The sequence below is a fragment of the Molothrus ater genome, chromosome 18, assembly GCF_012460135.2.
Source record: "Molothrus ater isolate BHLD 08-10-18 breed brown headed cowbird chromosome 18, BPBGC_Mater_1.1, whole genome shotgun sequence".
Taxonomy (NCBI): Eukaryota; Metazoa; Chordata; class Aves; order Passeriformes; family Icteridae; genus Molothrus; species Molothrus ater.
The window spans coordinates 5,290,180-5,306,921 of record NC_050495.2 but is presented as its reverse complement, the minus strand read 5'-3'; the positions used below and the strand labels follow the sequence as shown (position 1 = coordinate 5,306,921).

At 52.6% G+C, this 16,742-nt stretch overlaps 1 protein-coding gene across 1 annotated transcript in view; it reads left to right on the top strand.

The window, feature by feature from the left end:
- The window catches only part of MN1 (MN1 proto-oncogene, transcriptional regulator), an 83,312-nt gene extending 67,003 nt beyond the window's left edge, over nucleotides 1-16,309 (top strand). Inside the window, exon 2 of the mRNA XM_036393167.1 lies at nucleotides 14,547-16,309. Coding sequence (XP_036249060.1) covers nucleotides 14,547-14,713 — 167 coding nt within the window. The 3' untranslated portion in view covers nucleotides 14,714-16,309. The remainder of the gene's footprint in view (nucleotides 1-14,546) is intronic.
- The last annotated feature ends 433 nt before the right edge of the window (nucleotides 16,310-16,742 follow it).

Here is a 16,742-nt window from a genome sequence, read left to right as displayed (position 1 = left end):
GAAGCTGTATTTGGCTACCTCAGCTTTTGTTGTAAGGATTTGCCTTTTAGGAGTTGTTACATGAGGGAAGAAAGCAATTATTTGGGGGAGCACTGTGGGTGAAAGTGGCTGGCTGGTCACCAGCCAAGAGCTGTGTGAAGGGGATGCACAGAGGGAGAGGCAGGATGTTACTGGGGTTTCCAAGGATGGGTTTCAGATCTGGATAGTGGTATTTGCTTAGTTATGGGTGTGATAAAACTGGAATTTGCTCATAATGTAACCTTGAAAAGCGTTCCCACAGATGTGGGTGGCCTTCCCAAGGAGCAGACTGTGAGCTAACAGGTGGGTGGGGACGTCTGTGACCTTGCTGATGGGGACATCACTGAGAATGTGGGTGTAGGGCCCCTGGAGAGCAGGGCTGGTGTCCCTAGGTGAGAGGAGGATGCTGGTGGGATGCAGCTGTGGAAGAGGCAGATCTCCTCTTGATGGGACTTTCAGTGGAGATTAAATGCTCCACACCAGCCATGAGCTGGGAGGACCTCAGGGGGATGCTCAGAGCCTCCAGGGATTGCATTTCCATCAACCCCCTGCACAGGCAAGAGCTGCTGGAGCTCAGGCTGAGACAGTGGCTCCTGCAGGGACCTGTGCTGGCTGGGGGAGACCCTGGATGAGCTGAGCTTGGTGCTGGCAGCTCCCAGAGCAGAGGTGTTGGTGGTGTGGCACACACACAGTGTGTTGGGAAGGGACGTGCCTGGCCTCCTGCAGGGCTGCTGGCTGCAGTCAGGCAGCTGAGCAATTTTTTTTTACCTGCTGTCATTGAAACCAAGCAGAAACCCTGAACTCCTGATGACTGACTAATGCAATTGCCCTTTTATTTCCTGATACTTCCTTGAGAAGCAGAGGGACTCTGAAGCTTAGGCTGTTGTAAATCCTTGCTCAGGCTGCAGGCATCTGGCTTGGGTGCAGAAAATGGAAACTGTAGTGGCTGGGGAGAGCCAGCCACTAAAGCCTCATCCTTCTTAGCAGCCTTGTGTGTGCTGTGTGGTGTGGTGGATGCTTTGTTTTTCACACACTGGGATGTACTGGATGGATTTTTTGAAACGGAGACCAGGAGTTCACACCTGCTGTACATGGCAGCACCTGGCAGGGTTGCTCCTTCTTGCAACAGCTTGGGGTAGAAGCTACAAACTGTGGTGACCACAGTGCTGCCTTTGTCACCTGCAGATACGTGGAACTGCAGCTTGCCCCTTGTGCTGGGCTGGCCCTGGATGATCTCTAACAAAATTTACTTTAAATTCTCCAAAAGTTACAACAATTTCTTTGTGCAGCAAGAAAGAGCTCCCCAGGTCCTGTGATTTGGGGTCAAATCAGTGTTTTCCCAGGATGTGGTGAAATAGCTCCTTCTCTTGCCTCCTGGTATCACGTTGTGATGCTTCTTGTCATTGTGCTGGGCTGCCTCCTCTCAGGAATGGCCTGGAAGGGCCAGTGGGGAGGCAGCATGGTGGGAATGTACTTTTGGGTGACCAGTGGTGGGTTTGCTGTCCCAGCACGTCGCTGTCTCTGGGGTTTGGGGTGTGCCTGGCCTTATGCAAGGCGGGGAAGAGCTGTGTTGTGTAACGCTGTTGTGTAAGCAGGGCACGGGCGGGTGGCGGGGTTTCGGCACACAAACCATGCTCTGTCATGCTCCCTGCATTTCCCCACCTGCAGCCTGGAGGGATCTGTCCCAAGAACTTCCAATCCACTTTCCTGGGGGTGTCACAGGGACAGATAGAGAGCCCTTTCTCAGATGGAGCTGTTGGTAGAGGGGTTGTCTTTAGGCTGTGAACAGCTGGCACTTGTGTCTGACTCCTGCTCCCGTGTGTAGCTGCACCTTTTACAGAGATGGGGCAGAGTGCAGAGCCATCTTTGCAGGATGTGAAGCTGCTGCTGTGCCTGGACACTTAATGAGCGTGGCTTTGCAGGAGACTCCTTGTTCAGGCAGCACTGCCTCTCTCCCTGTCCTGCTGTTCCCGCTGACATTACCATGGTACTGTGCTACCTGTTACAAACCTGTCTTGTGGAGGGACTGCCAGGCCTTCCACAGCAGTGACACCTCAAAGGGGTGCTGGAAACAAGCTCAGGGGGGAAATGTATCCCCCTGCCCGTGGTCTCTGCGCAGTGACAGTGGTTGGGAACATGGTGAGCAGGCTCTGAATGTCAGCACATTGTTCCTGGTGAGATTCGTGTCATGTCGCATTAGCTCAGGCCGACAGCTACCGGTGGGAAAATATTTCTGGGAGTTCCTCGAAGTGCCCCCACCTCCTACAGGCAAGGACTTGTGCCCGGCAGCAGAGCTGTGCCCAGCCACACTGGGGGAGCAGGGAGATCATCTGGTGCCTGAGTAGGTGGAAAGTCACCCGAGTGTCGTGTCCCAAGGGAAGCTGCCTGTGCCGGGAGCATTCTCGTGGAGAGTGTTTGGCTGTTCAGAAGACAAAGCTCAGTTTTATTTCTTGGTAGCCTCTGCTCAGGGAAGAGGAGGTGGGGTTAGCATGACTTATTAGGTGAAATTCACCGTGCCCAGAATGAAGGGAGCAGCTGACAGTGCTGGGAGCTGAGGAAACCCTCTCGCTCCTGCTGCAGAGGTCAGGAGCTGGAAGTGTGCTGCGTGGTTCAGGAGCATTTAGAGGACAAGGCAGTCTCTTGTGAGTGCAAGGAGCCACTCAGCACTACAGAGCCATGGAATGGTGCAAGGATGGAGCTGGAACAGGGCTGCTGTGGGGTAGGGATAAGACAGGTGGGCGGATGTTTGCTTGTTTGCTCACACACGGGGAGGGACTGACTCCAGCCCGAGGGCAGAGCCCCAGGGCTTTGCTGGACTGAGAAGCTTTTTGCTGATGGTCCCTCTTTAATTTCTCATCTGCAGAAACCTCTCTTCACCCATCCCTGGGACTCCTGTGTGCCCCTTGCAGCTCCTTCGATGCTCTCAGCTCCCTCCTGCCTGGGCTGGCCCAGCCCAGCCCAGCCCTGCCCTGCCTGCTGTGCTGGGGGCTCCAGCCTCGAGCTCTGCCTGCTCTCCTGACATTCTCACTTCGGCATCAGCTTTTCTGAGCCTTCCCTCTTTATTTTCTTCCAATGTCAGAAAGGTGAGGAGGTCAAACGCTAATGCAGTATTTCTTTCCTTTTGTAAAGTGTACCTAGCAGATGAGGAGTGTCAACACCGATTTGTTTTTCAAGTGTTTCTGCAGGATTATTTTCTTGTTAAAAGTGACAAGGAGGTGCAGAACTGTCGGCCTTTAGCCAGAGATGTCATCTCGTCTTTGTGTAGGTGAGCAGGCACGAGATGACAGAGCACCTTTTTGTGGGAAAGATGAAAAGTTGAGCCCAATTTAATAATTTCCTTAAAAACCAAAAGGAGCATATTCTCCTTCTCTTTTCCTGATCCTCAGTAATGAGAGGCTGGAGAGAGGAAGCCCCTGTTAGGCCCCAGTCAGTGCAGTGTGTTTGTGCAGAACTGCTCTCAGTACCAAGGGGATGGTTTGAACAGCATTATTCATCTGAGGCCTTTCCAAGTTCCTCTGCATCTTTTGGCAGCAGAATCTGATGATGGTTTTGGCACAAATAAGGTGCTCCTGTATAGCTGGCAGTATGGACCGTGGGGAAACCATTCTGGGCTTCAGCTGTGCTCTCAGGACCTGCCCAGGAGCTGCCCTGTGCTGGGTGCTGCCAGCTGGACACAGCTGAGCCCCCTTGCAGCTCCATGGAGGGGCTGGCTTTTGTTCCTGCTTGCAGGTTGGAAGCCCAGCACGTGGCTTTCTGTGGCCAGGGCTGAGAAGAAGGAAGGAACAGGGCTGGGGATGTGATCCCACTCCTTGTGTCCCTGGCCATGGGCTGCCCTTCAGCTTGTGGCACATTTCCCTGCACCAGGGAGTGGAGGAGACACTCAACACTCACTCGGGCTCCTGGTGCTGATGTTTTCTGGCAGTTTAAGAGACCAATAACTGACTTGCCACTTGATGTAGTCATTAAGGGGCTGGCTATGGTTTTGAAACCCTCTCCCCCTCGGCTCTGCACAGCCTCTGATGCCCCCCAGAACAGGGAGCATTGCTGATCAGTGTTATTGAGTCTGGGTGGAGCTGAGAGGGCTGAACTCCTGTGGATGGCTCCAGCACATGGACTGAAGCTTGGGTGGTGTGACACAACACAGGACCACTCCTGGGGCTGGTGTGGGACCAGGTTTGGTGTTTGCCATCTGGTCAGCAGAGAGGCAGATTGCAGAGTCCAGGATGGCTGGAGATGTGGCTGGGCTCCAGCTCCTTTGCTGGATCCATACTGGCTCACACTGGTCACCCTCCCCGTGGTGAGCTGTTCCAGGGAGGTGTCAGCCAGCTGTGTGCAGGGGGGTGAATCAGTGCATTCTTCTGTCATGCTCCCAAGTCTAGAAATTCAGCAGCTTTGGAGAAAGCTGTATTTAGAGGAGCAATAAAAAGGCGACTGACTCACATGGAAACAACATCAGTGGAATAAGAGGGGAGAGGCTTGGATTGCTGCAGGGAGACTGGTGGGGGAATATGTTTAGATTTGTGGTGGTGGACATGGAAGTATTGAAGCACCCAAGATGAGTCTGGCCTTGTCCAGAAATGAATTAGCAGAAGTAAGTAATGTATATCCACCTTCCCACGAGTTCTGGCTTTGTTAACAGTGATATCATGCTTTGCTTTTAATAGCTTTTGTGATCTCGGGGCAAAGTGGTTTTTTTTTCGAATCGAGATAATTCTTTTGTTTGAAAAAAACACCCTAAAAGCCCTGAAGTGACCTTTCATTCTAAGTGAAGGAGCAGGCGGGCTGATGGCTTTTTCAGATAGGAAGAGTCAGGGCAGAGCAGCCCGTGCTGGCCAGCACTCCAAGGAGGGAGCACTGCCGGCAGCGCACACTTGGCCCTATTGTCTCTGCTTGTATGGACTAGTCGGTGGGAAATGAGGTATTTCCTCCTTGCAGCCTGCTCTGTTGGAGCGCTGGAGGCTGGATCCTGCCCTGCCCTGAGCCACGGTGCAGCTCTTGCAGCGCCGGGCTTTGGGGAGGTGCTTTCTGTGGGAGCAGGATCAGCCTCTCCACCAGGTGTCTGGGAGGCTGTGACCCTCTGGGGCTGCTGGGGCATCGTTATTTAAACATGTTCTGATTAGACTGCACTGTAAATCCAGCATTTTAATTCTTTCCATATGTAAGATCCCATCTAATAAGCCAAAGTTTAAGACCATGCAATCTATTTGGAATAACCATATGGATTAGGAGTCAGACTGTGCTTTTCTGCTTCTTGTATTTACACTAATAGAGAGACAGTTGCTAATGTGCATGTAGCTTGTGCTGGTACCCATTTTTTTTAAAATATGACACCAAATGGCTTGCATTAAAATATTTGAAAAGCAGTAAAACTGTGAAAGTTTCTCTCTTGCGCAGACACAGACACATCTGTGAAATGAGGCGTCTCCAGGCAGCAACATTCCTGTCCCTCCCTGTAGGCTTATCAGTGGGGCTGGAGACCCCTGCAGGGTGCTGGGCCAGCCCAATTCCCCCTCAGCTGCTCCTGCTGGGCCAGGGTAGACCCCTGGGCATGAGGGAGAGCAGCCTTTGGAGCAAGGAGGACCTGGCTGGATCCAGACCCCTCCTGCAAGGTCAGGAACTGGAGGAACTTGTGGCTGTGGAGAGCCTGGTGCTGCCTGTTCTTGGTTGGTTTGGCACATGGTGCTGACTGTGGTGGTGTCACCCCTGACACTCAGGGCAGATTCCAGCTGGGGTTCACCTAGGTAATGCCCTCCCATGGGCCAGAGAGGTCTGGAGAGAGGAGCAGCACAGCTGGGAGCTGGACACTTGCTCAGTTACTGAGATCTTTGCATTAATCAGTCATTTATTTTTCTGGTCTTTTTCTGCCATTTCTGGGTTCTCTTGGGCAGATCCCCCAGTCTGAGTATTTCTTGGTCTTTGTGTTCCCCTCTCTTTACATTGACATACCACTTTAAAAGAAAACCATCAGTGCTCTGCTTTTGAAACTTTGTTCTTGTGCTCTGAAGTAAACGTCCCTCGGGAGGGAGGGAGCTTTTGATGGTCACCTCTTCTGCAATGACCTGCCAGCACTGGGGTTGGTGGTGGGGTTTATGGGCTCTCACGGGATCCCCAGCCCCTGCCAGTGTCCAACAGGCTCCAGAGTTGGCGTAACCTTCCTGTCTATACTTCATCCACTGCCTGTTTCTTGTCAATGAAGTGATCACCTCGTTGTGTCCCTGAAGCTGGGGGCAGCAGGGACATTGGGAAGGAGGCTGCTGAGGAGGCTCCAGTGTGTGTCCCCAAGGTGAGGGCAGTCACTCTGCTCGCTGCTCGTTGTCTCTGGCTTTGTCTGGAAGGGGGGCGGGCTGGGCTCCCCTGCCTTGGGCAGGTGGGCACTGCCTCAGGGGCTCTCTGAAGGTCCTGCAGAGTTCAGGGGGAGCAGCCCCAGTCCCTGCTGCACTGGGGAAGTGCTGGGGCAGGGAGCAGCATCCTCTGTCCTTGGCTTGCATTCCTCAGCCTTCTGCATGGATCCAGTGACCAAACGTGGCCAGAAGCCTCTCCCTCTCTTTGAGCTGTTTCTTGGAGAATGTGTTTTAGCTGAGGGCAGGAGCCTGTGCTGCTGGCTGTTTTCAGGGTACTGAAAGGATCTGGCCCAGGTTTCCAAAGCAGTTGGCTTGTCATGGGAGCTGGAGTCGGACTTGGGTCTGTGTGAGCACTGGAAAGCATTTCCGAGTGGGAGTTGCACTCTGTCATCCTTCGCTTGCTCAGACAGAGAGGAGGGAGTCAGGGTGAGACATGGCAACTTCTTCCTCCCTGTCTCCAGCATTAATCTAAATGCCAAAACACAGACCTTTTGGAATGCACTGGCGCTGTGGAGAGCACCAGGGCTCAGAAATATCCCCAGGTGGGTTTCACAGGCACCCAGTGCTGCCCTGCAGTGCAGGGGGATGCTGTCAGCACTGCTGCTGCTCCGTGCCCCTGCTGGGCCATACTGAGGAGCTGATGGGCTTGGCTGCCTGAGGTGAGCAGGAAGCCTGGAGAGACATTCCCAGTGCTGGGCTGGAAGTGGTTTATTGAAAGGAAAGGATCATATTACACTCAATTTTTGCTGAGTTTATCTTGGTTTTTATCAGATTACATGCAGGATAGCTCATCAATATTGTGATCCTGCTGACATGTAAGTGAGCCACTGCATAATTCATGGCTGCTGCAGGGCTCCAGCACTGGGAGGCACATATTTAATTAGGCACCTCACCATTCCAGTCTTCAGCCCCAGGATTGCACCCGTGGAGATGGATGTGGTGGCCCTGCCTGCGCAGCTCCTGGCTGCCTTGGAGGAACCATGCTGGCACTGTCCCTGGTCCCAGCTCAGGGGCAGACACTGTGTCATGGCATCATGGTGAGCAGCACTTTCCAACAGGCTCCCAGGGAGGGAAAATGTCCTGGCAGAGATGAGAGGTCCTCTCTCTTGGGTGCCCTTTGGAGAGCAGGGGTGGTGATGAACGAGGGGTGCAGGATATTTTTGCACTCCCCTGAGTTGTGACATTTAACTCTGAGAATCCGTGTTATCAATGAAAACACCTTGTCCTTTGTCAGTCTTTTCAACTTCACGTTCCTTCTACAGTGAAATCTGGAGCTGAATTATGTGTTTTGTGGCAAAGTCTTCCTTAACAACTGTTAATTTCTCACTCTGGTTCCACTCATCTCCTTCATCTTGGGCTGGAGAACCAAAGTCCCTGGCTGGCTCTGCTGCCCCTCTCCAGACCAGCCCAGATGCTCTCTGGGATCATCATGAGACCCCTGCTCAGAAAATCCCTCCCACGGCAAGGAGAATCCAGCAGGGCAAGGACCCATCCCTGGGGTTCAGCAATGGACCCTCCCCAGCACTGGCCTCTTCTCTGGCTGTGTCCAAGGCAGTGTGTGTATCTTCCTCCTCTCACAGTGTGCTTGAAAATATATCTGGGATAGGAAGAATTCTTTTCCATTTTTGTGGTGCTTCCCTCCATTAATTTTCTGGTTGTAGTACATTACTCATGGATAATTAAGAGTGAGCTATTAATACAACAGTTAATATTCAAGTGCAGTGAAGAGGAGAGAACAATAAGTCAAGGAATCATATACTACAAGACATTTTAGTTTAGTGATGCAATTTTTTTTTGCTGGCTTTGGCTATCAGAGCATAGTGCTGCTTCCATTTAAGTATGGTCCTGAGAACTCCATTTATTGATAGAATACAAATAGGACATTAAATCAAGGGAAGTGAATTTGAATTGCTGGTCATATATACAATTATAAACGGGATTGGCTACTTCTATCTAGTATCTTGTATCTTAAGTTAGGAGAATTATGTTAGGGACTGCTAAAGAGAGCTTGAAGTGTCTTAAAATTAATGAGATTTAAGTCTGTCTAGGAATAAAAAAGAATTAATGTTAAAATGCAGCTCTTGCTTTAGGATGAAAAGATGGCTTTAGAGAAGTGGTGGTGCCTTGTCCAGATGGAGGAATGTGGGGAGGATGGGCTGTGCACCAGCATCAATTAACACATCTCAGCCTTAAGTTTTCCTCCCTGGGATGGATGGAGGGATGGAAGGGATGGATGGATGGATGGATGGATGGATGGATGGATGGATGGATGGATGGATGGATGGATGGATGGATGGATGGAGGGATGGATGGATGGATGGATGGATGGATGGATGGATGGATGGATGGATGGATGGATGGATGGATGGATGGCAGCTGCAGAGAGGAGAGGGGGACAATGCCCTGTGCCTGACTGGAGGGTGGCTATGATAGAGCTCATCACCCTGCTCACCACCCTCCTCCCTTTGCAGTCCTGGCTGGCTGCTCCCAGCACTGCTCTGCACCACCCAGACATGCCTGCAGAGCCCCATCATGGAGTTTTGGGGGGTCACTGGGAGCATTCTCCTGTCCCCCAAAGGTTTGGGTGTCCTCTCTGCAGTGTGGTGCCCTCTGGGGCAGCTTTCCCAGGGCATTTCAGACCAGCCTGAGCAGAGAACACCTTGCTTTGTCCTTGTGCTAAGGGTCTGTCTCTGCTTTGGAGATGAGGAGGGAGGTTTGGGTCCATGACTGTGACCATCAGGAACACACAGTGGGTGGTGGCACTGGCAGCACACACCTGGCCAGAGGTCACCACTCCCTGGCACAGGGCTTGCCTGGGCTCCCAGCTGTAGCAGGGGCACAAGGGGTGGGCACAGAGGAGGGGAGACCCCCCCAGTGCCAGGCTGGGTGCCCCAGGAGCACTGCACAGTTCATGGCCCACGTGTGCTGACTGAGGAGCAGTGTCCTGGTGTGGAGCTTCTCCATTTCCAAAGGCTGAGCAGAGTGTGAGTGTGTGAGCACGGGGAGGGCTATGGGTGCAGGAGCCTGGGCTGAGAGCAGGGATCTGGGCGAGGGGGAGGCTTCAGCAAACAGCTCCTTACCAAAACAGCCCTGACCTTTGCAGGGCTGGAGCTGTCTGATGCAACAGGCTGAACCTTTCCAGGCTTCAGCTCCAACTTGAAATGCTTCAGAGCAAAATTGATGGCAGCAGCACTGGCTCCAGAGCTCACATCCAGTGCTTGCCCAGCTGCTGCTGGGGATGGGGAGAGGGTGCTAACAGCCCAGTGTGGGGCCATAGCCTCTTGTTCTCATGTGTAGCCTATCAGGGCTGGCTGATGCCTGTGAGGGTGCTGTGGGTGCTGTGGCATGGGCAGCTGAGCTCCCCTGAGCCCTTTGGGGCACAGAGGAAGGGGCTGTGTTGTGCACTCTGGAGTGCCAGTGTGGCTTGGAGGTGTTAATTTTGACCAGAGGGAAGAGCCAGCGTGTCCCTGATGGGGACTCATACCCAGTCCATTGAAGCCAAGTGGGAGGTCATTTACAGCACCTCTGGTGTTCAGGCAGGAGCTGCTGTGCCCTGGGGGATCAGTGCTGAGAGGGCTCCTTGCTGCCTGGCTCTCTGGCAAACCAGCTTTAGTTACAGGGATGCTGTTGTTTCTGTGTCCTGTGGTGAATAAAATTCAACAACTCTTTATTTCTGAATGACAGCCCAGGGACTGCACTTCTGCTCTGGCTTGGTGTGAAGTGGCTTCATCCCAGCGCAGCTCCTCTGGGGCCTGAAGCCCTCGATTCATTAGTTGTCAGGCTTGTAGGTGGATTCTGCATTAGGCCTTTAATTTAGTGTATTGCCATGGGCTACTGACCACATGACACTGCTCAAATGTGAGCAAATCTAACGAGGATCCAGGACTGCTCTTTAATTTGGTGAGAATAACAGAGTGAGCATGGGCCCGGGGAGTGTTAATCATGAAGGAAAACTGGCTGAAACCAGGTCAGCTGGTGCTGCTTCTCAGAGCAGCATGATGGAGAGGGAGCACGGGGGGTGGAGGCCTGGCAGTCCCACGCCTCCAGTGACAGGGAGCACCATGGCCACAGCAGCCTTTACTGCTGCCTTTTTCCTCCCTGTGGCTGAGCACTGTGGCCTGTTTGGGGTCTGAGGGGCTGCACTCAGGTCCCCAGCCCAGGGAGGTGCTCCAGGCTCTGGGGTCCCCTTGGTGCCATGGGAAGGGGCAGGCGCTGCTCCCTGGCTGTGCCAGTCCGGGGGTGCTGGGTGTCCTTGTGGGAGCTGATGGCAAAGGCCAGTCCCAGCTGCCACCTGCCTGTCCCTCTGTCCTGTGCTGGGTCATGTGGCACAAAGGCCCTGCAGTCACCAGCTCCTCACAGGAGCAGCAGTATGTCCCCATACTTAGATTTGTTCTGTGCAATAAACAAATCCCCACTGCTCTCCTGCTGGCTATTCCTGCCTGGGGCTGGCTCCCCTCAGCACATATCATGTGGATTTACTGTGTTATCCTGGAGTGCTGCCTGAACTTGGCTGGCTTCTTTAAACCATCCTTTTTGGAGGGGTGGGCTTTGAGAGAGGGGCACAGGAACCCTCTGTGGTAATTCCTGTTGACTGCAGTGACCAGCGAGGCAGAACTGATCAACTGCAGGCTTCCCTGCTGCTGAGCCCTGCCAGCAAAGTGCTTACATCTGCTTTTACACTAATGGGAACTTTATGGACTGGTGTGTCCCCCCCAGCAGCAAATTCCATCAAGGTCAGAATTGAGAAAGTTGCCACTTGACACCGTCTGTGAAGGCCTGAGCCAGCCAGGGGAGGCCAGGTTGCACAGAGGGCTTTCTGGGGCAGCAGATCTAATGCTGTCACCTGCAACTGATAGCCTGGAGGCCCCCCAAAAGCCACTGCTGCCATCCCACTCCCCAGGGGCACAGCTCCTGTGTGCTGGGCCGTGCTGCTGCAGGAGCTGTGTGGATGGGTGCCAGCACACAGGGAGCCCTGGTGGCTGTCCTGGCAGAGTGGGCTGCTCTCTGTGCACACCCAGAGGTGATGATGTGGCAGTGCTGCTCCTGCTGCACGGTCTGGGAGCGTGGGAAGTGGGTGCCACATGAACAGGGTGGCTTCAGGCAGCAGTGGCCCAGGACATGCCATGCACAGGGAGCACAGGTGCTGTGCGTGACTGCCCCAGGTACTGAAACCATGGCATGGCTGCTTTGAGGCCTTGTATTTTCCTGAATTTAATGAATGACCATTACACATTAATGGCTATTAAGGTGATTAATATTTAGTTTGTGTGGAGGAGAGTTTGCAGAAACATAACCTGCTTCTGTGCAAGTTACTGTTCGTTTTTCAGGACATACAATCAGCCTGGACAAGGCCTGCTGAACTGTGGCTGCTTTGGCAGCCTGAGTGTGAAGGATTATGGAAGATCTCCTATTAACTGTCTCTTTTTAAATATAACATTGCAGGGCCCTAATTGCTTTGACTTTGAGTAAGGAGAAGATAGTTTCTGTAAGGGCATCCTGTGGCGCTGTGTGGCCTCTGGCCCTGGACTGGGCACTTGGGGTTGGCTCCCCATCCTCCCTGGTGCTGCTGTGTTTATGTGCTGTATGTCACATATTGCTCTCCTGGGATGTTGTGTGGTGCAGGTGAGGATGGAGCCACCTTCTCATTGCCCCTCTTCTGAACAGGGACCAGCCAGCAAAGCTGACTGCCCCATGGGGCACCTGCGGGTGTTCACCCTTTGCCAGTTTCTGCAGGTGGTGAGCAAGGCAGAAGTGCTCCTCTTGAGCTCTTCTTCTTGCACAAAGCTTTGTCTGGCTTCAGCTCTTTGAAACAAATCCTCTACCACCTCCTGGGTGCCCCCTGGCATAGGGATGGCTGGGATGAGTGATGTTGAGGACCCTTGGGGCATAGCTGTGGCTCCCAACCCTTGTCCTGTCCCAGGCACAGCTCTAGTACTGCCATACTCAGGACCCCTGGCCACAGTAGGGGATGGGCAGCTCCTGCAGTTCCTCATCCCTGGAGCTGTGACCACCAGGTTTCAGCTGCTGGGAGCAGGTTCAGGTCCCCCTGCCTGATGCTGGGAGATGGATGCTGTTGGGGATGCCCAGAGAGGACCGAGGGCTGCTGTGCCAGCCCAGCTCCCCGGCTCCTGCCACTGCAGTTTGCAGTGGTTTGTTAAGTGAAAGGCGATTTCAGAGCAGGCAGCAGTGAATAAATTCTGTTTTTCTCAAGCATTTAGTGTTGCTTTCAGTTTGCTTTGATGATGTCTTCTCACAACTAGTGTAAACAGACTGCGCAACGGGGAGCACTCACATGTGTACAAGAAGCTGCACATGAAAGACAGAGGCATCTTGAAAGCCATAATAACGCTCTGAGTGCCAGTTAAAGGATTTGTCACTAAGAGCACTTTACAGATAGAAAGAACTTATTAACTAGTGTGACTAACAGCTTGCAAGGTTTAATTGATGTGTGTTTGTTGTCCTTTTATATCTCTCCCCCTTGTCTTCCTCTTGGCACTGATTCCAGCAGTTGCTGGTGCAAGAGCAGCAACCTCAAAGCAGCCTGAATAGGTACCAGAAATAAAAGGGAGGCCAAGCCCTGCCCTGAGTGCCCCCGGATCTGGGGCTGCAGCAGCTGTGGGAGCTCAGCCCCAACATCTGGATTTCCCCTAGAAACTGGGGCTGGGCCTATTTTCTTGCTCAGGGTTCTGTTATTCCTCCCTAAGTGACACAGAGTTTTTGAAGATAAAGCTTTTCAATGCATGAATAGGATGGATAATGAATGTTTCTGCCAGACAGACTGCTCGTTGCAAGATTGATTGACTATTAAGGTCATAACGCAGCAGCCACCCACACGAAGCAAACAGGCTAATGTTAGACTCCAGGTTAAGCCGAGAGTTGGTCAGCTGTCCACGGGCACAGTAGGGGCTTCCAGTCATCTGTCAACAAGTGATTGATTGATGTGGACACCTTCCAATCTTATTCTGATGATTCTCAGCAGCTTGCCTGCCTGGTGGCCATTTTTCAGGAGTTGGCAGCGCTCAGACCTCCAGGACTCCAAGCGATGACTGCGTGGGGGTTAACCCTTTCCTTTGATCCCAAATGCCTTTGTTGTGCATAGGGGAAGGATTGTGTTTGTGAGCCCCAGTTAGGAAACATACCGTGACACTCCCTGAGTGAGAGCAATGCTTTGACTTTCAGACATTTCTAAGTGAGTTGGCCTGAGTGAAACTGCAAGTGGGGATCTGCAGAGCATCATCTGGAGCAGGGCAGGTACAGCACTGTACTTCATGGGCATTTTAATGTGCACTGGGTAAACTGTGTGCATCAAAGGTCCAGCAGCAGCATGGCAAATCCAGGTAGTAGTGAGTTTGATATTCAGAAGGAAAAAAAAATAAGGATTGGCTTATTTTCATAGGGACTTCTTCTGGTGTGAGAGACAATTAGTTAAGAGAGCTCTTCTGGTTTTAAGGATTTCTCCTAGTTCAGGGCTTTGAATTCAGCAGAAGTTTGTTGCCTGGATGCTGGCTTTACGTGTGCATGAAGAGGACTTAAATATATCTCTCTGTATTATTTTATGTACATGTTATACTTGGTGTGTGCCCACACACATGCTAGTGGGAAATGGAAGTTATGCATGCCATGTAGTGCACGTTTGCCATCTGTAAACAACTTCAAGGGTCCTCTGGCTGCAGTGTGTGACCTTGTATGTTTCCTTGTCTGTTTTTCAGCAGTTTTAGTTTCACTGTTTTGGAGGACCCTGATGCCTGACTTCACCTTGCCATGCATTTTCCATCTATGGTTTTAGCATTCCTAATGTACCCTAAAAGCCTGCTGGGGGGAAACGTCAAGAGCCTCTTCTCCACGAGCTGGACCTTTATGTAACTCAAGTGCATTGTTGAGTATTGATGGTGTGATCCAAGCACTATAATGTGGCAGAGCTGGCACAGAGCTGTTAAAGGCAGCAGGAGAGCTGTGCTCAGCTGCCCTGAGTGCTGCTGTGCTGTTGTGCACACCCTTCCCCAGCCCCAGCAATGGGCTGCAGGCTGATATTTTTCCCATGGAAGATGGTGCCTCAGGCCCACGTAATGCCAGTCTCTTTCCTGGCTGAGCAGGGATAGGGTCTGAGCCAGGAGGAGCTGCTGGGAGCTGGGCTTCCATGGCTGTGGCTGAGTTCTGCTAATCCTCTCTTCTCTCCATCCCTTGCAGATGGTGATTCCCACTCCAACGGTGCCCCCACGCAACACCACGCTGGCCTTGCTGCTGACTGTCTCCTGGATGCCAAGAACCATCTCCCACTGCCAGGCTGGGCATTGTCCTATTCAGAGCTGCTGCCCTGGGCGGGTTCCGTGGCAGCAGCACTGACCTGCACCTAAGGAAGAGTCATGCCCAGTGCCCAGGACGTTTGGTACAAGGTGAACCCATGGGCAGGCTCACCATGGCAATGCTGGTGGAGAGATTTCTCCATCAGCCCCTTGGCCAGAGACAGCAGGGCTGTGCTGGGGAGGGAATGAATGACCTGTGCTCCTGTAAACTGAAACAGGGGACTGAAATGCCACGTGCCCGCCACAGAGTTTTTCCAGGGCACAGCAGAGCCATGTGTAGTGCTTCAGCCCTCTTGTTCAGGGCACTGAGGGCTGTTGGTCTGAGTGCATGAAAGATCAAGAATTTGTCTCTGGGGCCTTTGTAGCAGCACCATGGCCTTCTCCTCTCTTCCTTGCACACTCCATGCTCATACCTGTTCTCAGTTCTGCTTGGTAGGGAGAAAGAACTGCTGTGGACGAGAGGAAGGTCTTTGATAGTGGAAGATGAACCATGAAAAGCAAGCAGTCAGTTCTGTCCATGGAGTAGTATCACAAATTGCTTTTCTCCCCTCAAGCATCCTTCCCTCCTAGGCCTTGGCCAAAGGGCAATACCACTGGTTGCAGCGTAAGTTCTGGGCATTTTCAGTAAAGCTCTCTGCCATCATTGCTCTTAACATGTGTGGGCAGATGCACAGTGCTCTGGGACTGCCATGAAATGCAGTGGAAGTGTAGAGGTTGATGAACATGCTCCCATTTTAGCTTTTGTCAAGCCGAAAGTGGCTTGTTTGGGCGTGGTCATGCCATGGAGCAGGGGTAGGGCTGGCAGAACCCAGCCTAGGTCATCCATCCCTAGCAGCCTGTGTCCTCTGGATGTTGAGTATCAGCCAAGAAGGGATGCTGCTGAGTGCTTTTCTGCAGAGTGCAGGTGGTAAAGAGTTGAAAGGCAGCAGCCCTGCTTGCTGACAGCTCCCGCTCAACAGGGTGTTTGGGATTTCTGTGGAGCAGCCCCAGACAGACACAGAGCACTGCTGGTGGTGCATGGAGAAAACCTTCCCTGTGCTCGGGGAGGGCCATCAGGGCGTCTCCTGCAGCTCATTATGTAGAAGGGAGAGACCTGTAGTTATTTCTCCTTGACTGATCTCTGATTTGGCACTGATCATTAAAATGGTTTTGTGTATTGGAGAGTCACACTGAGGGGGGTGTACCTGACTTGAGCCTCCCTCCAGGCTTCCTGCTGCCCACAGTGTGCAGCCCCTCGGGCAGAGCTGCCCCCAGGCAGAGCCTGAGCGAGGGCCAAGGAGCCTGGGAGTGGAAGTGGCAGCTCTGCCAATGGACAAGGGCTGGGAACGAGCAGCTTGGCCGTGCTGTCTGCTCCAGTGTCCCCATGGTGTGAGCCCAGCCAGCGTGGCCTCGGGGCTCCTCCTGAGGCAGCGCTGGTATAATAACACTGATGAAAAGCTGATTAATCCTTGTGAACGAGCCGCAATAGCTTCCCTCTAGAACTGAAGAGATTACCACTGATTTGTCATTCTGATTGTTTCAAAGAGACGTGCAATTAGTTGCTCTAATTTAGCTCTGCTCGGGAGCGGCGTGACAAGGGCGCCGCAATCAGTGGGGCTGCGATGGCAGCCACTGGTGGTGCAGCTGTGCCGACACCATTTCATCTGAAACGGGTGCAGGGCGGCCGCCAAAATGGTGACCAAAATGGTGGAGCATCACCAAAATGGTGGAGCATCACATGTGTTCTGGTGCAAAACCAACACATTTTCGAAGGACCAGGTCTCCTCAGTGCTGTGTGGCACTGGAGCAGTGGGGCAGGTCTGGCTCAGGGCGTTCTGAGCTGTGCCGGTGGAGCTGGAGCTCCAGGGCTCCTGTGCTGTGTCTGATCAGTGCTGGTTGTTCAGGAGACTCTTGGGAATTCACAAGGAGAGCAGCAAGTGCTGGCCAAAAACCCCTACAAGGTGCTGGGCTGCATTGGATGGTGGGCATGACTAAACTTAGTTTTATTATAAAATAGAAAGTCATGAAGAAATCTTGTTTTCTGATTCTGCTCCCTCCAGCTATTGGCCTTCTTTGCCAGGTGCAGTAAAACCAGTCCCAG